The 21,998-nt window shown below is 39.3% G+C and overlaps 1 protein-coding gene across 1 annotated transcript in view; it reads left to right on the top strand.

The window, feature by feature from the left end:
• adgrl2a (adhesion G protein-coupled receptor L2a) overlaps positions 1–21,998 on the top strand; it is a gene marked incomplete at both ends in the record, with an annotated part of 73,734 nt that overhangs the window by 22,355 nt on the left and 29,381 nt on the right. Inside the window, 3 exons of the mRNA XM_080536101.1 lie at positions 5,427–5,536; positions 12,629–12,643; positions 13,791–14,591. Of these exons, the coding sequence (XP_080392227.1) occupies positions 5,427–5,536; positions 12,629–12,643; positions 13,791–14,591 (926 nt within the window). The remainder of the gene's footprint in view (positions 1–5,426; positions 5,537–12,628; positions 12,644–13,790; positions 14,592–21,998) is intronic.

The raw sequence follows: 21,998 nt of genomic DNA, 5'->3' as shown, positions 1-21,998 counted from the left end.
CCGATGAGTTTGATAGATCTTGTTGGCACTAGAAGTTGTTTTTATATCTGGTCGGCTTATTATATGAGCACAATTATTCTATGTAAATAGCCCTAAGACTGCTGTGGCTCAATTAGAATGTTCAGCTGCAAGCAATTAGTTGGCTCAAGTGGGTGATAATCTGTACAGGAATGTTTCACAGGGACCCCTCCCTGACAGATGTGAAACTGCATTGGTGAACAGTTTTTAATAATCATGTCATTGATAGAAATACTGATATCATATTACTACTACTACTACTACTACTACTACTACTACTACTACTACTACTACTACTACTACTACTACTACTACTACTACTACTACTACTACTACTACTACTACTACTGCTACTGCTACTGCTACTACTACTACTACTACTACTACTACTACTATTACTATTACTATTACTACTACTACTACTACTACTACTACTACTACTACTACTACTACTACTACTACTACTACTACTACTGTTACTATTACTATTACTACTACTACTACTACTACTACTACTACTACTACTACTACTACTATTACTACTACTACTACTACTACTACTACTACTGTTACTACTACTACTACTACTACTACTACTACTACTACTACTACTACTACTACTACTGCTATTACTGCTATTACTACTACTGTCACTACCAATGGTTATGAGGACACTGAATAATGATCCATATTTTACTAGCATACCTAGATTAATCAAATTGTAAGAAATGACCATGCATGGGTAAACAAATGAAGACACGACCCCAATGATCTCTTCTTGATTAATGAGGTTCATTGTAAATATTCAATAGCCACGTCATCGACCGTTGTAACACAACATGGCCTACTCCAGCCTGGTCTGTGGATCATGTGTTTTGGAAGAACATATCAATAACAAGAATGATCAATGTAGATGAGTCTGTAATGAGAACAGGGATATTCATTGAGGAGATAGAAGTCAGTGAGTGTTTGGGATGATTATTATTATTCCAAAAGCCATGTTACTATAGAACTATGAAAATGGTCATTTGAGTTCACCACCAGTATTTCAGTGATTTATAGTTTTTGAGTATGTTCTTATTTAAGATGTTCTTAGAGAAAATACAAGGGAACAAAAGTAGAAATGTCTATCAGGTCTTGACCATGTAATAATGCTCTGTGCTTACACTATTTATATCAGTGACAGAAGTGCTTGCAGAGCTCTCTAAGGACCTCTATCTTACACCTGACAGCACACAGCCCTGTACTTCCCTGCTGTCCATATCATGTTAGTATTTATTTAAAGTCCCAGATTAAGATTTCATAGATCCAGATACATTTGGGTTTGCAGAACCAGTAGTGGATTTCAGTTCAATAGTGGATTATCTATATCTATATCTTATCTATATTTTAAATTAGAACAATAGTTACTGTTATAAAACACCTAAAGAATAACAAGCAAATACAGATATTGTTTGTCTTCTGAGATATTACTTAATACCGGTAGATTAAGTTGTAAATACAAACTAATGACCAGACGCGTACGCTATACAGTATGTTGTCTCTAAATTCAGTTGCGTCTGTCTGAATATCATGGCTGTTGTATGAATTGATTATCAATACCCATTGGAGGAGAGAGTTTCTACAGAGGCATTTTGCATTCCCCACTAAAACCACAATGTTGGACTACAGTATGCTCCCTGTGCAACACAATACTATTTCACTGGTTTAGGTAAAGCTACAAGAATTGCTCAGACTTGCTCGCTTCTCCTGACTTATGAAAGGAACTAACCCTTCATCAGTTGCTTTGGCTGCACTCATAGAAACACACCAGAAACATAAGCATGTGACAGTTTACAGTTCATAGGATGTTTAGCCACGGCTATTTGGTTGAACGTAGTTGAAAGTGGTTGTTGAATGCTAACAGTTAATTTTCCCACCAATTTCCTGAAACCTTGTTAGACCACCCCTTGGAAAAAAAAACATGTCTAAATGTACTGGCATTTGGGATATGTGGGGAGGGGTATATTTGTTGCATTTTCTACCCTTTGGACTCTTTTGTGTGGCGGTGGAAATTATTAAAATTTTCAATGGGCTCCAGTATCAGCAGGACACCCGCAAGAGTGGGATGTCTGCCTTGATAATTGTGCCATGAACCTCATCAGCATTTCAGATGAAATGGAGCTAGACGGGTCACTCTGAGTTTAACAGACTCTAATTCGATTGAAATTCAAAGTGGGAGTTCGAAGAAGTAAATTGTCCTATTTTGTGTGGCGCTCTACTCAGTCACGTCGGCTCTCTCTTCTACTTCACTATGAGGATTGTTTTTGGTCCCATTTATCAATACACAGTTTGTTTATGAATTTCATCGGGTCTGAATGGGTCTTGTGAAAGCTAAAAAGCAGCAATAGATTCTGAAAGTAAGCAGTGAAACAAAAACACACTCTAGCATGAGGAAAGCTAGTATATTATGATGTATTACTGTAATCTCTCTATGCAGAACATGTTTCTTACTCCAGGTAATTTATTATTAAATTATCTCTTTGTCCAATTATTCCTTTGACATGCTCTATGATCTAAATGTTAAAGGTTAAATTGCAGTGCTATCAGTTACACCTTGTTGGCGTCTTATCAGACACTTCCTGCTGTTAGCCAAGTGCTTATTTCAAAATGAGATATGCATCAGATCCTTGCAGCATTATGACACTCATTATGACAATCTCTAATTGTGGCTGTCCCAAATAGTCAGGAATGTGATGGGGTTAGATTTGGAATACCTCACCGTGGTTAAAACAAATAGTTTGTGGAAAAAAGGATGTGAAAGAATAAGGTAGTTGCACCCTCTACTCTGGATTACTTAATTGGAGGCCATACATTTGATCACAAGGACACCATACAAATGTTGCACAATAGTCTCTCTATTAGCTAGTGAACCTATGCAATAAATGGTGTGACGATTACACCAAATTAGAGTTGCAATGGCGTATGTAATTGATTGATACATACTGCACATACTGCATGTCATGTAATCAGTTTTTAGACAATATAAATGCACTCTTAAAAAACACATTTGATATTTCTTAATAATAACAATAATTATTTGTATGTATTTATTATTTTAAAAAAATAAGACCAAGCCTACGGGTTGGTATTGGAATATTTATAAATAACACGTTCTTATTAAGGGTGTAGAGAGGAGTCATTAAGGCTTTCTCAATTGGTCTCAAGAGATGCCCGCTGTAACACAAATGAGACAAACTCAAGTCACACAATCCCATAGATCAGGGTCCTTTACTCCCCAGTTGTAAAATTAGGGTAATATATCTGTACCACACATACAGTATGGTAACCTTGAGACACAGAATATTGTGAATATTTTATTTCTTTAACACATCCTCTCCATGTTAAACACATTTGCATGATAAATACAGACAGGTCTATATCTTATTAGGGCCATGCATTTTCTTTGTGGTGTTGTTTTAGTCTCATTCAGTTCTCCATTCTTCTGGCAATCGTTGAGTTAGAGCTGTAATTCATATGACTTTAGCATGATATGCTTATGCATGAAAATAACATTTGCATCATTAAAGTGACCAAATAAAATATGGAAAATGCTTCACACTGCAGATTCATGAAATACTTATCGCCCAAGAGAGGCCAGTGCCACATTATGGGCACAGCATGAGGTGTGTGTTTTAGTTCCACAGCTGTAATTCTACAAACAAATATGCTGATCTTCTCATCTGTTATCACACATGAAGGTCGTTAATAAAGTAAAATCCCTTATGAGACACCTCTCTGGACTCCCCCCCCCCCCCCTCTATATATATATATGTCTCTCTCTGGTTGCTACTGCCTGTGACCATTGGGAATATACAGCTGGTGTTTTGTTTCATGACACTGTTTAAATTGGTTTTCACTCTGAGCTATAACTGCTTTTACTTAATGCCGAAAGCAAAACAAATTACCGTTTTCCTTTTGACAAAGTAAACATGCATGTATTTGAAGAAAATGTATTTGAAGAAAATCTGAGCAGTGAATTATATGAATTGTCATAGATGCTGACTTGGAAGAAAAAAAGAAAGAAAGAGGACATGAGAGAGATTAATTGCTTTCAGGCCTGGTCAGGAAAAAACCCAATGGCTAATTCAGCTTCCCACTGTTATCATGATTTAGTGGGCTTTTCATTTAAACACTGAGCTGTTGTTCAAGTCAGGGAATTCTGCTTTGCAGAAAGTAGAAAGGTTCAATGCTTTTATATTTAAAAACGGAGAGGTTCACAATTCAGAGGCCATGCTACTGCCACTGTATTATACTAGTCTAAGTCCATTTCTACTCAACGAAAACATGATATCCACTATCCACTATGCTAATAGCACTTAATGACAGAGCACTGCTGATGTCATTTCAGGGAAGGCATAGGAGTAAAAAAAAAAAAAAAAAAACTTACACCCCCCCTCCCCCCAACAACTTACCAAACAAACGGAAATACATTTTCAATGATCTATTGTAAATGTGTGCACTGGTTTGTGACAAGAGAAACAAATGTTATCTCTAGTCCCTGCTAAATCAGCAGAACAGGGTTATTGATTCAGGACCATGCACTGCAGATAGAATGCAAAGTCCCCTAGCAAGATGGTATTGATGTCATTATCATGATTCCTGTGTAGCAAGGGGTGGCCACCTGCAATTCCCAGGACCCCCAACACACTTCTGCTTCAATTAAAATGTCTGTAACATAAATGTGAAAGGTCATTGTTCAGAAAATAGGAGGGGAAAAAAGACACTGGGGTGTTTTTTTGTCTTTCTTGCCGACCCAAAGGGTAATGCTGCACAACTACACAAATACAATGTTGTAGGCAAGTTCATGTGGAACATTTAGAGGGTTTTTATTGGGTATGTGTATTATTGAATCCATTCAGATTCAATATTTCTGATTATAATTTTGATTCCAAGGTGTTATTGAGAAAAACATGTGTATGGCCATGGAGTATGGAGTAGCACACAAGTATACGTGTTGACAGTGTCACATAAATGCTACAAAAGAGACAATACCCAAGCCTTGAGTCAAGTTGACCTTGGCATTATATTGTTGAGAAACTGAATAATATTGGTACATGGTATATTAATAGACCATTCTATTCGAAGAATACAATTATAACATGTCATCTTTGCCTGCATGGTGTGTGTGTGGGTGGTTTGTATGGAGGACATTATGTTATTAGTCGTTGTCTTCTTACCACTGTTCTATCTGCATTTTTTTTTACAATTCTCTGCCTCTCTTTTCATGAGCTATTGACAACTCACTGAACAATGTATTTTATGTTTTTTTTGCTTATTGTTATTGATTATTGGGACATGGTATATGGTGAAATATTTCACTGTTGTGGTAAAGATTTGTACTAAATATCTGCTCTGTTTTTTTCTAGGTGCAACAACCGAACCCAGTGCATAGTGATCACAGGTTCTGACGTCTTCCCGGACCCCTGCCCAGGAACTTACAAATACCTGGAGGTCCAGTATGAGTGTGTTCCCTACAGTAAGTTTGACGCTTCCAACATGAATTTAAAATCCCCTCTCTCTCTTTCACTACTGTATTGTATTTCATTGGTCCCCTCAATGGACCATGCAGAGGCCGGTCATTTCTTTCCATCACATAGATGCAACTCACGTAACTAACTCTTAGGAATCATATCCGAGAAAAATACCACCAATGCTCATACCAATCAATGGCTCAATGCACATTCTGAACAACATGTGATTCAATGTGACAGCAGCTGGTGAAACCGGGAACAAGTCGCCAACCAATCAAAATGTTCAGACTTTTATTCTGAAAAACGAAAATAAAATGTCAACGTTGTTCAATCAATGACACACTCGCTAGTCAAAGCAAAACATTGCAATGCAATGGATTCGGTGAGTAAACCCCACTACTCTACACTAACTAGTGGATTACTCACCGAATCCATTGCATTGCAATATTTTGGCTTGAAAAATTATTGATGAAAAATACATTTTTCTGAATAAAACTCAATAAACTCTATTTTTTTAAAAATAGATAGTGCTTGAATGATTGCTGCACAAGTGATTAGTAGATACAGTAACTAGTCATTACCCACCTCTTGAAATGGCTTACTAATGTTTTTGAGCTGTTCATTGGTGGCTAAGCTCAACCTTATATCCTATGATCTATGATTTTGTACAATATTATACAGGTAGCATTACATCTTTACAACTTTATTCATATGCTACCAAATGTTTCCCCCCTAGCTGTTCTCCTTGAGTGTTCAATCTGAATATCTAAGTGAACATCATTAAGGAGTGAACCTCATTACACGTTTAAGGTTGACCTCTTCAAGGCTTTGAGGACCTGCAATTAATAATTAATTGTGCAATGATGAGTATTAAGAATTAAACTAACTGAGAACGAACATCAGAGACAAATTAATTATTTCTGAGCTGAAAGTCATTCTCAGTATTCATTTTCAAGGGGTGGCTCTCCTTATCTCAAATTTATAGACACTATTGATCCATCTCTTGCTGTTTAACCTCAGACGTTAATGATAGGATTAACCTGATGGTACTGTAGACACCCTGGCATTCGCTGCATACCTACACCCACGGTTTTATTTGGCACTGGCCCCTTTTTGCTACATGGAAGCATTCGCACCTCCTGAACATGTTTAAAGAACCCCAACTTGTTTTTCTTTTTTTTATGGTTATCTTAATTTTTTATAATAAAAACTTGCCAAGCAGACCCTCCCTACACTTTTGGTGATACGTAGCATGCGTGTATGTAGTCCCATCTTTTTGCTTCTCAATTTCCGTAAGGTCCATGCCCGCCAAGCGTAGGACCGAGAACACAGAATGTGTCGTATCGCAACTGCCCCGGTAAGTTATTAGTGTTCCCCCAGTCCAGCCCTCCCTTCCACTCCCAAGCCCAGCTAGCCAGTTGTTAGACCGTGATCCTTTGGGCAGTGCCGTGTTTTGTTTTATTTCCCCCCACCAACCCCATGTCTTTCCCCACACAGACACAAACAAACTAGCAGTGACCGGCGACTCTGCTCAAGTTAGACTTTTCTGAAGTATCAAATGCAACCTAATCCACTTTGCAGGATGGAATATTTAGCTACAGCCAGGCTGTTGTTGAAAATTGCCTGCACAGGGCAAGATTTATGAAGCCTCTGCAACAGCGCAAAGATATAACCACCTTTCCCCAGGGGAATAGATCATATGTGACAGCGTCTGGTGAAAAAGTCCCCAAGTAGGGCAAGGTCATTTTGTGACAGCTGCTGGTGAAAAGCCAAAGTCATTTTTCAGTTTTTTACATGTGCTTAAACTACAGATTGTACGCTTTTAAATGATGTGTCATACATTGAAATTGGTGAAAAATTGAACACGACAAACATATTTGAATGTTGGTACACCTCAAACACTGAATCTGAGAAAAGTGTCTCTAAACGCAGCTGCAGCTACAAACGCTGCTAACAGCTAGCGGCTAACAGCTAGCGGCCGGCTAACAGTGGTACATCGCTACGAACGTCTAACTGCGTTTTTATATTTTATCACAACATGCTGAGAGAACATCAACATGCTAAAAACACATAACTCCACATAACTAGATGAACACACAGTCCTTGCTTTTGAGCACGACCTAAAACGAAAGTATGTTTACAAGTGACTTACAGGTAGCCTCCGGCAAACGAGAACAGTGAATCCAATCCAAAAATTCAATCCACAAAAGTATTTAGTGATCGTTAAACTGTTGTTTATTATATCGAGTGGGTACTTTAAAACTTCAAGTTGGTGTTATGAAAAAACCCGAAAACTAGATATTGTTGACACAATAAGTTTCACTTTCACTTTTTGACCCCTTCGAGTGAGTGTGTGGTTTGCATGTTCACCAGTTGCAGTCACATTTTTCAGTTTTTTTACAGATTATAAATGTGCAGATTGTAAGCTTTCAACTGATGCGTCATACATTGAAATCTCAAAATAGGTGAAGAAGATATGGTTATTTGAATGTTGGTAGGCCTATACCTCAAACGGAGAATTGGAGAAAATCGCTCAGAATCAAAACAAGCATTTGCAACCATCGCGTTGGTAACTACCTAGCAGCTAAAAAGAAAACATTGGATGTACTAACTGAGATAAACATCTAACATGTTTAGCACATTAAAACATGCTGATAGAACAAAAAAAAGGCTTTTTGGTCATTTGCGCAACTTGAGAATTGCTGACCTTTTCACCAGCCCATGTCACATATAGTGTTTATGAAGATAATGATATTGAAGCTTTGTACTGCTTAAGCTGAATGAATTTATCTCTTGGATTTGTATGGGACATGAGTCTAAGAAAGTGTTTTCAAGTCAACATATTAATCCCCCATTAAACAAATCGACAACTGTTCAACAGCTACGCAGAAAGTATTCTAGACCCAGCCAAGGCCTTGAAGCCTCTCTATGGAATGTAACTGACAGTTATATCAAAATGAAACAAACATGTTATTTTATCTTTACCACTGGCTTGATGTAATGTGCCATGTCATTTATTCATTGCTCTTGTCCAAGCCTTCATATCAAACTGGCTATCTTGGATCTGTCACGTAGCCTATCTGTCTCTTAGCCAAATAGCCTATGTACAACCTATATTTCTTAGTTCTACCTGGTGCTTTGCCTCTGTTCTAATTTGGTTAATGTCGAGCGCTATCCTCATTAGGCCCATTATCTCTGTGTTCAGGCAGTGGGTGGAAATGTGGCCTTCACCTGGCATCCAGTAGCCCTCTGAATCGGCTGCATTAATTGTCTTGAAACAGAGCGACATTAAGCTCATTCTTTGCATACTGTATCGAAATGGTGAGACAAAGATACGTCACGGCTGTTGCTATGCCGCATTATAAAAATGCAGAGACATGCAAACTTATGCTAACTGGCTTCCAAAGCAATCAGACCTCATTTTGTTTAATGTCATCGCCTGCTATCTTGGCTACCCTCCTGATGCCACAACAGACATATTTATTTTGTATATTCAGGCCAATTAAATAATGCTTTGGTTAATGTTCAATTGCATTTAAAAACAATTAAGAAAATGGCCAAACTTTTTCTGTTTGTTACTGTACTGTAACTCATTAGTAATCTAGTTTGTTTTGTCCCATTATGTTATTTCGAGTTGACATTATTTGACCAATTGAATTTCTGCCCTATGCTGGAGCCATTGATGGAGTCTGTATGGTAGACAGCAGACATCTGAGGCAAGGGAGTGCAGACAATGCACCAGTGTAGTCACTTTTAAAAGTACATGTTATTCAGAGGAGTCTTAAATGTGTTGTTTGTTGGGGTTAAAGTAGAGTAATTACATCAAGAACAACATAACTATTATTAATAAGGTCTATATCCTCAAATAGTCCACAAACAAACATGGACATCCCCAACGCTATAGTCGTAATGTGTGTAATGTCTGGTGATAATAGTTGTGGGGATTTGTGGGAGGGGGGGGAGTGTCTTGTTTGAATGCTGCACTTTCAAATGCTATTCATTCTCTTCTTCCCTTGTGCAATCTGCAGGCAACCTCCGTGGCTCCCTGACTCATTATGTTCCTCCTCTGACTGGGTTTTGATCACTCTTCCTTTTCCACTAACATCGACTCAGGGTCTTCCATCTGGTCCCTTTCTCTTTTCCAGATTTTCTCTCTTCTCTTTTTATCTGGCTGGCTGTGTCTGGGAACTCTGCTGTCTGTTAATGTGGTTTACTTCTCTGCTTTTCATCTCCTAGGTAGACAGACTGCTGCTTGTTCTCTAACCATCCCGTGGCACTTGAATCGCTTGTTTTCTGCAGAGTGGATTTCATACTTCTGATCTTGGAAGTTTCCCTTACTTTCTCCTTCTCTTTTCACTTCCTTCCTTGACACTTGAGAGGGGCATATTTTTCTTGAAACATACTGTATGTGTTGTTTAGAACTTTTTCAAGCTGGTGACATTTCTAAATGTCTATCACAATGATATTCTGTCCAATGAAACTGACAGGCTCTTTTGCTCTTGATATTGATTCATTTGTTTTGCTATTCATACTTTCTAATTGCAGGCCTTAGATTAAGCGTAGATGTATCAACATCACATATTATTGTAAAAAAAGAACAACAACAACAACAACAACAACAACAAAAACAATCCAGGTAGATAATGTATAGCTGATAACATTATTTGAATGTCTTGACTCACATTTATGTGTTTGACTTTCCTAAAAACTTTCCTCAGACTCATGAACTGGCTAATCAGGCTTTCAAGGGTACAGTACAATTCTGAGGATTTGATACCGGAGGCTACAGTGAGTCAATCCAACAGTTGCGAGGGTCTATTATCTGAAGCTCATATTATAGTGCATTGTTTACACTGGAACTTCATGCATGTTAGAAACATTGTCAAAACATGTTCTGTATGTGTAAACCGCTTCAGCCTTCTTTTGTAACTATAGACTACTAGACGAAAAAACTAAAATAATATATATATATGTATATTACAATTGATTATTTCGTGAGCTTAGAATTATAAGGTTCTATCTCCATTTAGGGTAGTTCAGAGATATTGAGCATTAAAGTTTTTACATTCCATTATCATGTTTTGTGAGATGGAACCTTTGTATTTTATTAATTACTAACTCAAAAATGTCAACATTTTAAAAATAACACCACACAGGCATTAATAAACACCTGATGGATCAGATTATGTAAAAAAATCAATTTTGACAAAAATGGAGATAGAACCTTATAATTCTAACGTCACGATTTACTTCCTCTATATGGTGAGGGAAAATAAATAAGTGTTTTTTTATTATTAAATAATTTGGTTAGTTAGTCAGTGGCTGTTGTTTTTTCTGCACCTGTGTTGCCTACAGTCATTGCCAGCAGGTGCTGCACTATAAGTTGGTATTAAGTGCAAACATTTGAAATCACCAACGCATAGGGACCTTAGAGCCTCCATGAAACAGGTATAGATGTTGTATCACTCAAATCTCATTCTGTAAACCTGCACTCTTAGAAAAAAAAGGGTTCTTCATTTGTCCCTGTGAAGAACCTTTTTCTGGGTTCAATGTAGAATCCTTTTGGGTTCCATGTTGAACTCCTTCCACAGAGGTTTCTTAAGTAGAACCCTATGTGTAACCCAAAAGGGTTAAGGCTTCCCCTACTGGGGACAAAACCACAGAATCCTTTTAGAACCCTTTTTTTTTTTTAATGTACAGAATCATGTCTGGGTATCACATTCAAAAGTTGCCTTTATTAAAGGTGTATATGGAGTGTATTGACTCTTAATTGTGTGTTTATAGGTAAGTAATTTTAAACTGTTTTAACTCATTGGTTCAAATGAAGTAGTAGGTAGGTGCATGAGAAATAATGAGCTTGTGTGTGGCTACACTGGTATTGATGCTTTGTTCATAAATTAACACATGCTTATAACATCAACTTATAGAGCCTTCATAAAGGTAACCTGTAAGATGTTACCCATGACAGGTATATTGCATCTGAGTATTACAGCCTGTCATTGATAACTATTAATTATATGATTTACATTAGACCTATGTTGGTTTATTGATATTAAGTCTACTAATATGTCTGTTCAATGCTGCTCAAACCATCTGTGAGTGTATGGTGTGTTTGTGGTTGTGGTGTATACATGATTGACAGATTGTTTTTCAAAGAACAACGTACTGACTCTTTTGCCTGACATTGATGTAAATAGTTAAGGAAATATTTTGACATGCATAGTATAAATGAAATATCTTTGCTGTTATCTTTAACTTGCGTTAGGCTTGGTTTATGGTCTGTTCCTCATCAGAAATCACAGAGATGTCAGGTATATTTTCATACGGCATCAAGTTAATGTTATTTGTTAAACATATACTGTAAATGTAAAAAAACAACACTTGCAGGCCCTGGATCAGCCTGGATTAGAGATTGTATGCTTTTGCCGGTTCTCTCCAAACACAAATAGACTAAATCATGTTTTGAGTGCATAAAAAAACAGTTAAACAGAATCTAGCAAGGAAATGCAATTAGCTTGCTAGAGGTGCCAAGTGGGTGGTTTGGTACTTAATTCAAGACAATCAAACTTTGATTTATCATTTTCTGGCAAATTAGTACAGCTTAAAATACAATCTATTCATTTCTGCAACATTTGCCTTCACGAGGACTGGAACAAGAAGTGACTTGATTCTAATTCACTTGCTTGCATTTACAATATATTGAATACTTTCAATATAAGAATACTTACTACATTCTGAAATGTAGCAGTTGACCTGAGTATAAATGGAATGTGAAGCCAATACATACAAGCTCCATTCCAAAGGTTATCAACAGACTTGCTGTAAACCAATCTTAACACATGGTCATGATTCCATACTTTGTCCATGTGGACAACTTTTCCTGTCTTAACCTGAATCCTTCCCTTGAGATAGGGGATTGCCTGCTGTATATGCTCTTTCATCTCTCTTTCATTTCCCAAAAATAGGTCTTCCTGTCTTTGTCCATGTCTCATTACATTGTACAACTGCATATGTAACCGTAGAGATGACACGGAAATATTCATATTAATCTATTTTCCTTCCACCCCTTTCGTTCTCTCTTCCAACGCTCAAAATAGAAGTGGAGCAAAAAGGTAAATAACTGACACAATCCAAACTGTAGCTCCTTGTTTTGTGGCATATGGTTGTAAACCTTCCTCCCCCCCGACTATGGTGTCCAAACCCTTAGCAGGCAGTAGCTCCAATATGTCCCCTGTAGTTGTAAAGGTCAATAAACTGCAATGAGGAGAGTTAGATTTTAAAAGAGATGATATAGCTAGCACACTAGAGAATCTAATATATAAGTGGGGGGCGCATTGGCTGGAGTCCATAGGGGTTCTCTTCCTGTACCCCTGTATTGGCTGGAGTCCATAGGGTTTTTCTCCCCGTATACCCCTGGGTGCTTTTGCAATTTCATATTGCTTGGCTTCCACCCCCCCTCTTCCTAGCATGCCATGGTAACAGTATTTTTTGGCCCTTTTTAAATCTACAGTCTTTTCTCTCTTAGCCCCCTCTCCCCCTCCCCACCTTGCCACTTGCTGCTCTTTTCTCTGTTGATTGTTATGCCTATGCTCAGAGCAACAACACAGAAACACCTCAAGAGACCCCTCACTTAAATGTATTTAAACTTTAATGGTTGTGACATTTGCACCACTTCGTAACGACAAGCCTCTCAGGTGTAAATGGCAGAGAGGTGGTGTAAGTGACAAACATCTCAGAGAACACACATTTGCAGACCTGCTGACTCTTGTAACTGCTCTTGTAACCTCCCGTCTGTCGCCAAGTGACTTTTAGTTTGGCTGATTTTTGTTTACAGGACGTATAATTGTTTTTGATTTTTTTGTTCTGTTCTTATTATCCCCTCATTCTCATTTGTTTTCTATTCCCCAACAGTAGATGTCTAAGAGGCAAGGCTTCTTTTGTTTCAGACAATTATTATAATCAACGTTATGACTTCATATATTATACATATTATGCTTTCCTAACAATTTTCCTTTTCCTTTTTTTCTTTCTATGCACAAAACCAAACTCCCCATACTGCTTGTGAATATTGGCTATAGCTGTAGTCGTCTTTCAGCCACTTTCAATGTGTGTTTGTCCCCCACTCTTCCTGGACAACCCGTAAAAACAAAATGGACAACAATAGATATATTTTAAAATTGTCTGTTGCTATTTTACGGCATTTGGTTTGGATTTTGTTAACTTAAATCTGTTTCTTGTTCTACTCTTCCCCATCACTAGTTTTTGTTTGTCCTGGGACTCTGAAAGCTGTCGGCGATCCTTCCTTTCTCTTTGAAGCGGAGCAGCAAGCCGGGTCATGGTGCAAAGACCCGCTACAGGCCGGCGACAAAATCTACTTCATGCCCTGGACTCCTTACCGGACAGACACTCTCATTGAGTACTCTTCCCTCGGCGACTTCCAAAACGCCCGACAAACCATCACATACAAGCTTCCCCACAGGGTGGACGGGACTGGATTTGTGGTGTATGACGGGGCTGTCTTTTTCAACAAGGAGAGGACCCGCAACATTGTAAAGTTTGATCTACGGACCAGAATCAAAAGTGGTGAGGCCATCATCAATAACGCCAACTATCATGACACGTCACCCTACAAGTGGGGCGGGAAAACGGACATAGACCTGGCTGTGGATGAGAACGGCCTCTGGGTGATCTATGCTACCGAACAGAACAACGGCATGATGGTTATCAGCCAGTTGAACCCTTACACCCTACGCTTCGAGGCCACATGGGAGACGACTTATGACAAGCGATCTGCTTCCAACGCCTTCATGATCTGTGGAGTACTCTATGTCGTTAGGTCCACATACGAAGATAACGAGAGTGAAGTCAGCAAAAGCCTGATAGATTACATTTACAATACTAAACAGAACCGTGGAGAGTTCGTGGATATCCACTTTCCCAATCAGTACCAGTATATTGCAGCTGTGGATTACAATCCCAGAGATAACCAGCTGTATGTGTGGAATAATTTTTACATCCTGAGATACAATCTGGAGTTCGGACCCCCTGATCCCGCTCACGGTAAGCAGTCTCTCAGCTCTTCTTCTGCACACAATAGTCTACTGGTAGATTAGCATTTTATACTTTGTGATTTTAGCTGATGTTAAGTGTGCTGGTATTCCACCTGTGTGTCAAGTGTCACAGTAGATTTATTTAGAATCTAATATATGTGACACAATCTGATCATTTGGTCAGCATGTCGGCAACCAATCAAAATGTTCAGACTTTTATTTTGAAACACGGAAGTACGCTTCAACGTTGTTGAGAATCACAACACACAATCGCTGGTCAAGCCAAAATACAGCAAGGCAATGGTTTCGGTGAGTATTCCCCACTGCTACCTAGTTAACTATAACACTACTTTACATTGTTAGCAATAAGCAGGCTCACAAAACAAGCTGTAAGTAGTTGGAGCTCAGCAGTAAACAACATCACAAACCCAGTTACCATATCATAAGGGATCAGTATCTGGGGAGTTCTGGAAGTTTACAGCGCAGGCGTTCCCCCAGTGTTCCCCCAGCGAAAAGGCACATGGGAGCTCTACTACCAGCTCCTCTCCCAGAGATAGAAGAGATGTCACCTCACCACTTGAATCGTACCTGTCTGGACAGGCACAAAGATCATTCCCAGTGGTGCAGAACATGTGGATCCCCATCGGCCAATTCAAACAAACAGTTCACACTCTGAGGGGTAGTGTGAAGCGCGGTGTGTCTTATGGAAGACGAGCAACCAGGCACACACAGGGAAAAGGGATCAATCGTCGGGGTCATGTCAGTCGAGCATGTTTTTAATTTAGCTGTCAAAAGCTGAAATGAGGCCCCAGATAGTGTTAATATTGAGAATATAATAACTGTAATTATCCTAATCCCTTTTCACCCTGAGCTCTTTCTGTAAATCTAGTCCATACAGTCTCGCTATGAGCATAGAGGTCAAGCAACTTTTCACAGGTTAGCAGCTCAATATTTCTTAGTTTATTGTCCATTTTTGTATTGATAGGGCCAATGCAGCTAAATCAGGTTCAGCCAGTGGAACAAGAGCACTGCAGTATAACCCAGACAGGCTTTAGTGTAACAATGTAACTTATGCTAAGTTTAGTAGCAGACCTCAGGGGAACATTTGTATGCAGAGGGTACACTGGGTAGAACTGGAGTAATAAATGAGAAACACGTTTCCTTTTTTTCTGTCCATGTGCAACTTCTTGATGTTTCTCTCTTGCCAATGAAAAAGGTATTAGTCAATTGTGATTAAAATATTTGCAGCATTAGAAATGAATGGCAGTTTCGAGATACATTGTGGAAATGGGCCTCTTTTCCAATTTCCACTTTCCACAAATAGTTTGTCATTAACATAAACTCAAATACAAAGAGGTGATAATCAGCTAAAATATGGCCAGTGTATTACATTTATGAAGACTGACAGCTTTGGTTATAGCAGTAGCAAAAAATACCTGTCATCTCATTAAATAGTGTTTTAAGTAGTGTTAAGATATTTTTACTGCACTTCGTTATACAGCAGTAAACAGCCAGACATTGTACTCAAATCCATATGGCTTCAATAGCGTTGTTTTGTATTCTCGGAATAGGTTGTAACACTCAATCGATTTACTCAGCACATTGATTGCCGATATAGAAATTAAAGCACTTAAAAGGGTTCTCCCTGAAATAAGACTGGGTTCCTTCCTGTCAGACACATGTCTGAGAAACAGCATTATTCCCTCCCACGTTCCTAGGCCTATACTGACGACTAACTTTAAGAAGAGGCAAGGATTGCTCTCTTGGTCTGATCAATTAGACACAGTGTAGGGCTCTGCATGCTGCGGAGTCATCTGCTGGGTTGCAGCCGGTGGGTGTGGGGAGATTGGCCTATGATCATCAGAATGTCTATACACTTGACTTGTCCTCACACACGGCTGATATTAACGTAGAAACAATGATACTTTGTGTTGCTGTCACAGAGGCCTTTTTTCTATGATATCATCGTGGATTATTTCAGTGTGGGCGGTAGTTGCTTCACTTTGTATTGAAATAGCCCAATATAATGTAATGGCTCTAATACATTTATAAAATAGTTATTACTGTGTAGTACACAGTATGTGTAGTTAAGTACTAACAAACATAAAAAAAAACTCTAGATCTTGATAACTTGCATTAATGTTATGGATTTACACAAGTGGTACAAACACGTTGAGCCCTACTGTGTGACCTTTGGGGTAAATAGGTGACTCCTTCTGTCACTGCTGTCTCTCAAATCTCCAAGGTACAACATGACAATGTAACATTTCTGGTAGACAGGTGGGTCCTTGTAAAGTGCAAATGTTGCTCTTATCCATGCAAGAGGATCTTGTAGGATTAAGAGGGAATACACTGGTTTGGCCGGCAGCAGCGATTGGAAAACTGGAAGTTAAATGGGTCAGTCAGCCCTTTTTTCATGACCAATAGGACCCGGATGTGTGTCTCTCACAAAAGCTGTAATCCACGTTGTTACACTTGGTTCTATGCTTGGTTCTATTGCTTTTTGCTTTTGCAACAAAGCTTCTACAAAGATATATCCTTCCATCACATCTTGTGTAGTGAGATGATTAGGCCTACATTGATTTAAATAAGACATTACCCCTGGAAGACTCATTAAGCATCCATTTATATGGGCTATTTATGCATGCATATCTTGAATATTGTCCCAAATCCCTGAGTAAGCATTTAAAAAGTGGCTTTTTGACTCAGAGATGCACAAACTTCCTCCATCTACCACCTCAATGGGACACAGATGAGCTGGGTAAACTATTTATCTATCCCGAGTCGTGAAATTATATCGTGGATAGCTTTCATAAAAAAGGCCCTGAACAGCAGTTAACTCCCACACAACTCACTAGTGCCTTTTTGAATTGTTTAGATGCCAATACATTTGCATACAATTCCATCTGTGTGGCCTCAAATTATACATTTACAACATGCGCTCTTAGAGTGCAGAATGACCCAATTTATCGAAAATTATAATATGCGCCATGCTGGCGGTGACACAACTTGCCAATTAGCTTACCAGTCTCAGTATGTGGTCAACACATTAGCCTGCTTCTGCTTTTGCACAGTACTGGAATACTCAGATGGAGAGGTTGTTCTGTTCAAAACATAATACACAAATACCCAAGAGAGTTCACCCCTATTTCCAGAAGAATTCCGTTTCCAATAACCTCCTTTAAGCGTATTATCTCTGTGGCCACCATCTAAATGTTAGACATTGGATAGATAGATAAATAGATATATCTTTATTTATGTGTCACTCCTCAACAAACAGGTATGGTATAAAGAACAGCAACAAAAGGTGCATTAAAAAGTTGAGGACCACTCACATGGAGTTGTGAGACACAATACAATTCATAGCAATACAAATTAAAAACGTACATTCAAGTACTATTACACTTGAACTATTACACAACAAATACCATTGGCATTACAATAAAATACAATATGTAAAGGCAATGAAATATGTAAAAAAAAGGAGGGGGCAGTTTATTGTGCGATGCTCATGAAGGCTACTCTTCTTTGTAGGATGAGGTGGCAGGCCTTGGCACATTCATTAATGCAGTGTTCACCAGCTAACATTTTGGATGTAAAGCACAGCTTTGCAGGCACCCAAGCCCCCCCCCCCCCCCCCCCCCCCCCTCCTCTCTCTCTCTCTACATAATGTACCCCCCTGTTAGGCAGGGGCAGAGATCGCGGTGGACAGGGAGAATGTTCGAGATAGCTACTGTTTGCTTTGACAACATGAACCCTATGAGCTGGGCATCTGAGTGGACACAACGGTGAAAGGGAGAGCGTATGGATGTGGAAAATGACCGTTTTTATGGCCCTTCCCTCCCCCTCTAACTCTCTCCTTTGCCGGACTTGTGTCCGTGGGCCCTGTCAGTCTGTCTTACTGCGGCAGCTGATAGTGAGGCCTTCTATTGTTCTCCTTAGTCAACAGTCCCCATGTCCCTCTAGACGAGCATTGTGCCATCCATGTCTGGCACAGATATACGTTTCTACTGGCCTACTGGTCAGGGTCGACTTAAGGAGCCCCCGTACATGCCCCGAGGCTGGGGTTCATACTGCAGTTCCAGTGGTGTAGTCTAGTTTTTTCTAGTGGGTATACTGTGATTTTGCCCTCCCAGTCAGAGCGACACCTGTCCCGTAGCGACACCCCATAAGCACCACCACACTCACTTATGCATACAGTATGCATCTACACCGGTGTTTGCTGCCTTGGGGGGACTGTACTTGTACATCAAGCTGCCTCACGCTACAGAAACAGGAGATAGGCTCCTGCCCCCTAAGGGCCGTTAGGCTCAAGAACCATCGGTTCTACTTATGTGGTCTTGACACTTTCTCACCTGGTTCTTAATCTCTCTCTCTCTCTCTCTCGTGTGCCGACACCATCCTGCTCTCTCTCCTTCTCTCCCTCTCTATCCTCCTCTCTCCCTCTTTTGCTGTCAACCAAAAGGCAAATATAACAACCAGAGTATTTCTAATTTAATAAGAGGTATACATTGAATTCATATCAAATCATAACATCATTCTAATTGAATATTGGGTTGCTGTGGGCAATGCAGTCAGATACTGTCTTTACTTACTCTCTCACCTGTAAGAAAATCGTATGTCCAACTACACAAAACAGACATTTCCAATTAGTGAGGGTTTGTTCCAATGCTTCAATCCACTGTCCATGTACTGTAAATATACCATTATGGTATTACCATAAAGCCCAATTCTAGCAGAATAAGAAAGATTGTATATCTACTTTAAGTAAAATAATAAAGTGCATCCAGTTAGCTCTTTAGCTGGTATGTGTGCAGGAGACTAGCTCATCTCATCACCTCTGAGCTAGCTTGCTAGTTCTTTGACACTATTATTCACACCATGAAACTATAATCAGACACTTTCTAATCACAATAATAACGACTAATTTGAACCAACTTTCTCTGTCAGAACACAGTAATTATATTTGCTAACGTTTCAACTTGCTTACTTTCTTCTGCAGAGCTTTCACCCTGCAAAAACTCTCGCGTCGCACGCGCACACAAAACAAAAACAAAACCATTCTCCAGCGCGGCACGAAGCGAAGTGTGGAGGTTGGTCTGGCCCGCCCACCCCAAGGCAATTGTAGGGGAAATACTGAGAGCATTCTGAACGACTGGTTATGCGATAACAAACATGTCCGAAAGTTCGAAGTAAGTGCTTCGTAACACAGACGGGGTGAATTTTATGAATAAAAGTGTGAAAGTTCTGTCACAAAACGCTGTTACGTATCCTCGTACATTTTTTAGTGGGTATACGCAAATCCTTGGCCTTTCCTAGTGGGTATACGGCGTAGTCCTGCGTATCACGTAGACTACACCACTGTGCAGTTCCACTCCAGACCCAGATCCATGCCAGCGTCATTCCTTACCGCCTGTCTCTCTCCTGTATTAGCCATAAATTAATTACCTCCGCAATCTGCACTGATGATAGGAGGAACATGCTAATTCAGTGACAGATCCTCAGCCCCCTGTGCGGTGTGCAGAGCTTCGCTCAAAGGCTTTCTACCCTGTTCTGGATTCTGTTCACTACTCCTCTGAGTACATCCTAGCTTTTATGTTATTTTTAAAGTTATGCAGTCATGTAATTCATGCCTTCGGTACATGATATCTATGAGGTTGGGGGATTTATTTATTTATTTATTTTAATAGAGGTTGAAGATGTATTGGTTTTGTACATGCCACTTCTGATATTAAAAGGATATTATGTTCTTATGATTTTAATATCAGTAATGATCAGTAATATCTCACACCTTGTAAGTTGTCTTGCAATTTGCATGCACTTCCAAATATCCAAAATGATGACGGTCCTTCAGTGGTTTGGGGGGGGGGCTTTTACAGTTCGGGTTACATCACATTGGACTTGATCTGTTCTATGTCATCTAGTCTAAACAGAGTGCTGCAAATATGATCTCTGCTGACAGCATACTGTATGTGGGCAACCCTCAGCCAGGGGTTATGTTACAGAATGTCACAGAGAGTTGTTTTACATAACAGCAGGATTACTGTTACTCTAAGGTATGGCCAAATGGGATCAGCAGTCTCTTGTTTGATTTGATTAGGGTTTGAAATAAGGCACATTTGAAGAAGTATTACTGAGGCGTCACAACAGTCCCCTAACAGTTCTCTTGCTGCCTTTGAGGAGATTTGTTTCACACTTCTGGTGTGTGTGTGTGTGTGTGTTTGTGTGTGTGTGTGTGTGTGTGTGTGTGTGTGTGTGTGTGTGTGTGTGTGTGTGTGTGTGTGTGTGTGTGTGTGTGTGTGTGTTTGTGTGTGTGTGTGTGTGTGTGTGTGTGTGTGTGTGTGTGCATGTGCGTGTGTGAACTCTCTGAAATAGACACCCCGTCTGCATGGCTTCAAATATAGGCTAGATCAGCGCATTTGGAGTTAATGTTTGAAATGTGAAGCACGTACAGTAGAGAGCTCACAGAAAAAGGCAGACTCTCGTCTGGCAGCTGCTGTGTCTGCTCTCTATACTTTAGTGTGTGTGTGCCATTTGAGACAGTCCTACATAACAAGTAAAGCAGCTATTAGGTATTGTACGCTTGGACATGGACATGGACAAAGATACAAGGACATCACTGTGTGTCTGTCATTTTTGTTTTGTTGCTGCCTCTATTGCAAACCATTGTTACGTTATTTTATTTTCTCTAGTCTTTGAATTTCTCTATACACAGCGGAAGACAAATGTTAAAATGTTCCATGTGCCTTATTGTTTTGATAGAAGGATATTTGAATTTATTGGCAGAGAAATCACCACCAACAATCAGCAAATATCATTTCCAGATGGATTTTTCATTGAAAGCAAAGGGGAAATTGCTGAATACATAGGATGAAGTCAAATGTACATATGTAAGCAAAAATGCTACACATATTATTGTGGCATGGATTTGCTTGGAGGTAATTACTCCCATGTGTTTTTTTGTAGCTTGCATACAAGCCAAAGTTCAAAAAAGCCAAACAAGGGTTAAGTCTTTTTTTTTTGTAAATTACTTTTGAGAGCAGATGTCTTATTCATTTATTTTCCCTGCCTGTTTTTTTTGGCGCCTTTACAAAGGCTGAACCTTTTTGATGGCGAAACAGGGTTTTTAATTGTTTGAGCTGCTATTGACTTCTTCTGTTCTCTATTACTCTTCCATTAGTAGGTGATTACCACCTGGGACCCATATTTCACCACTGATAAAACACATGTTTAAATGATTTCTTTTCTTTAACGCTAGGCAGGCAATCACCGAGGGGATCTTTTCTCCAGCTTTATTTTTGCATTATCTTATTCTTCAGACAAAAGGCAAGCAGCAGGACAACTATTTGGATTTGTATGGAGCAAATTATCTGAAATATTGGTCTTCTAGTCAACCTACCCCTCCCCTCTGTGTTCC

The sequence above is a fragment of the Nansenia antarctica genome (assembly GCF_963989245.1).
Source record: "Nansenia antarctica genome assembly, chromosome: 1".
Classification (NCBI taxonomy): Eukaryota; Metazoa; Chordata; class Actinopteri; order Argentiniformes; family Microstomatidae; genus Nansenia; species Nansenia antarctica.
This window is presented reverse-complemented; position numbering and strand designations above follow the sequence as displayed.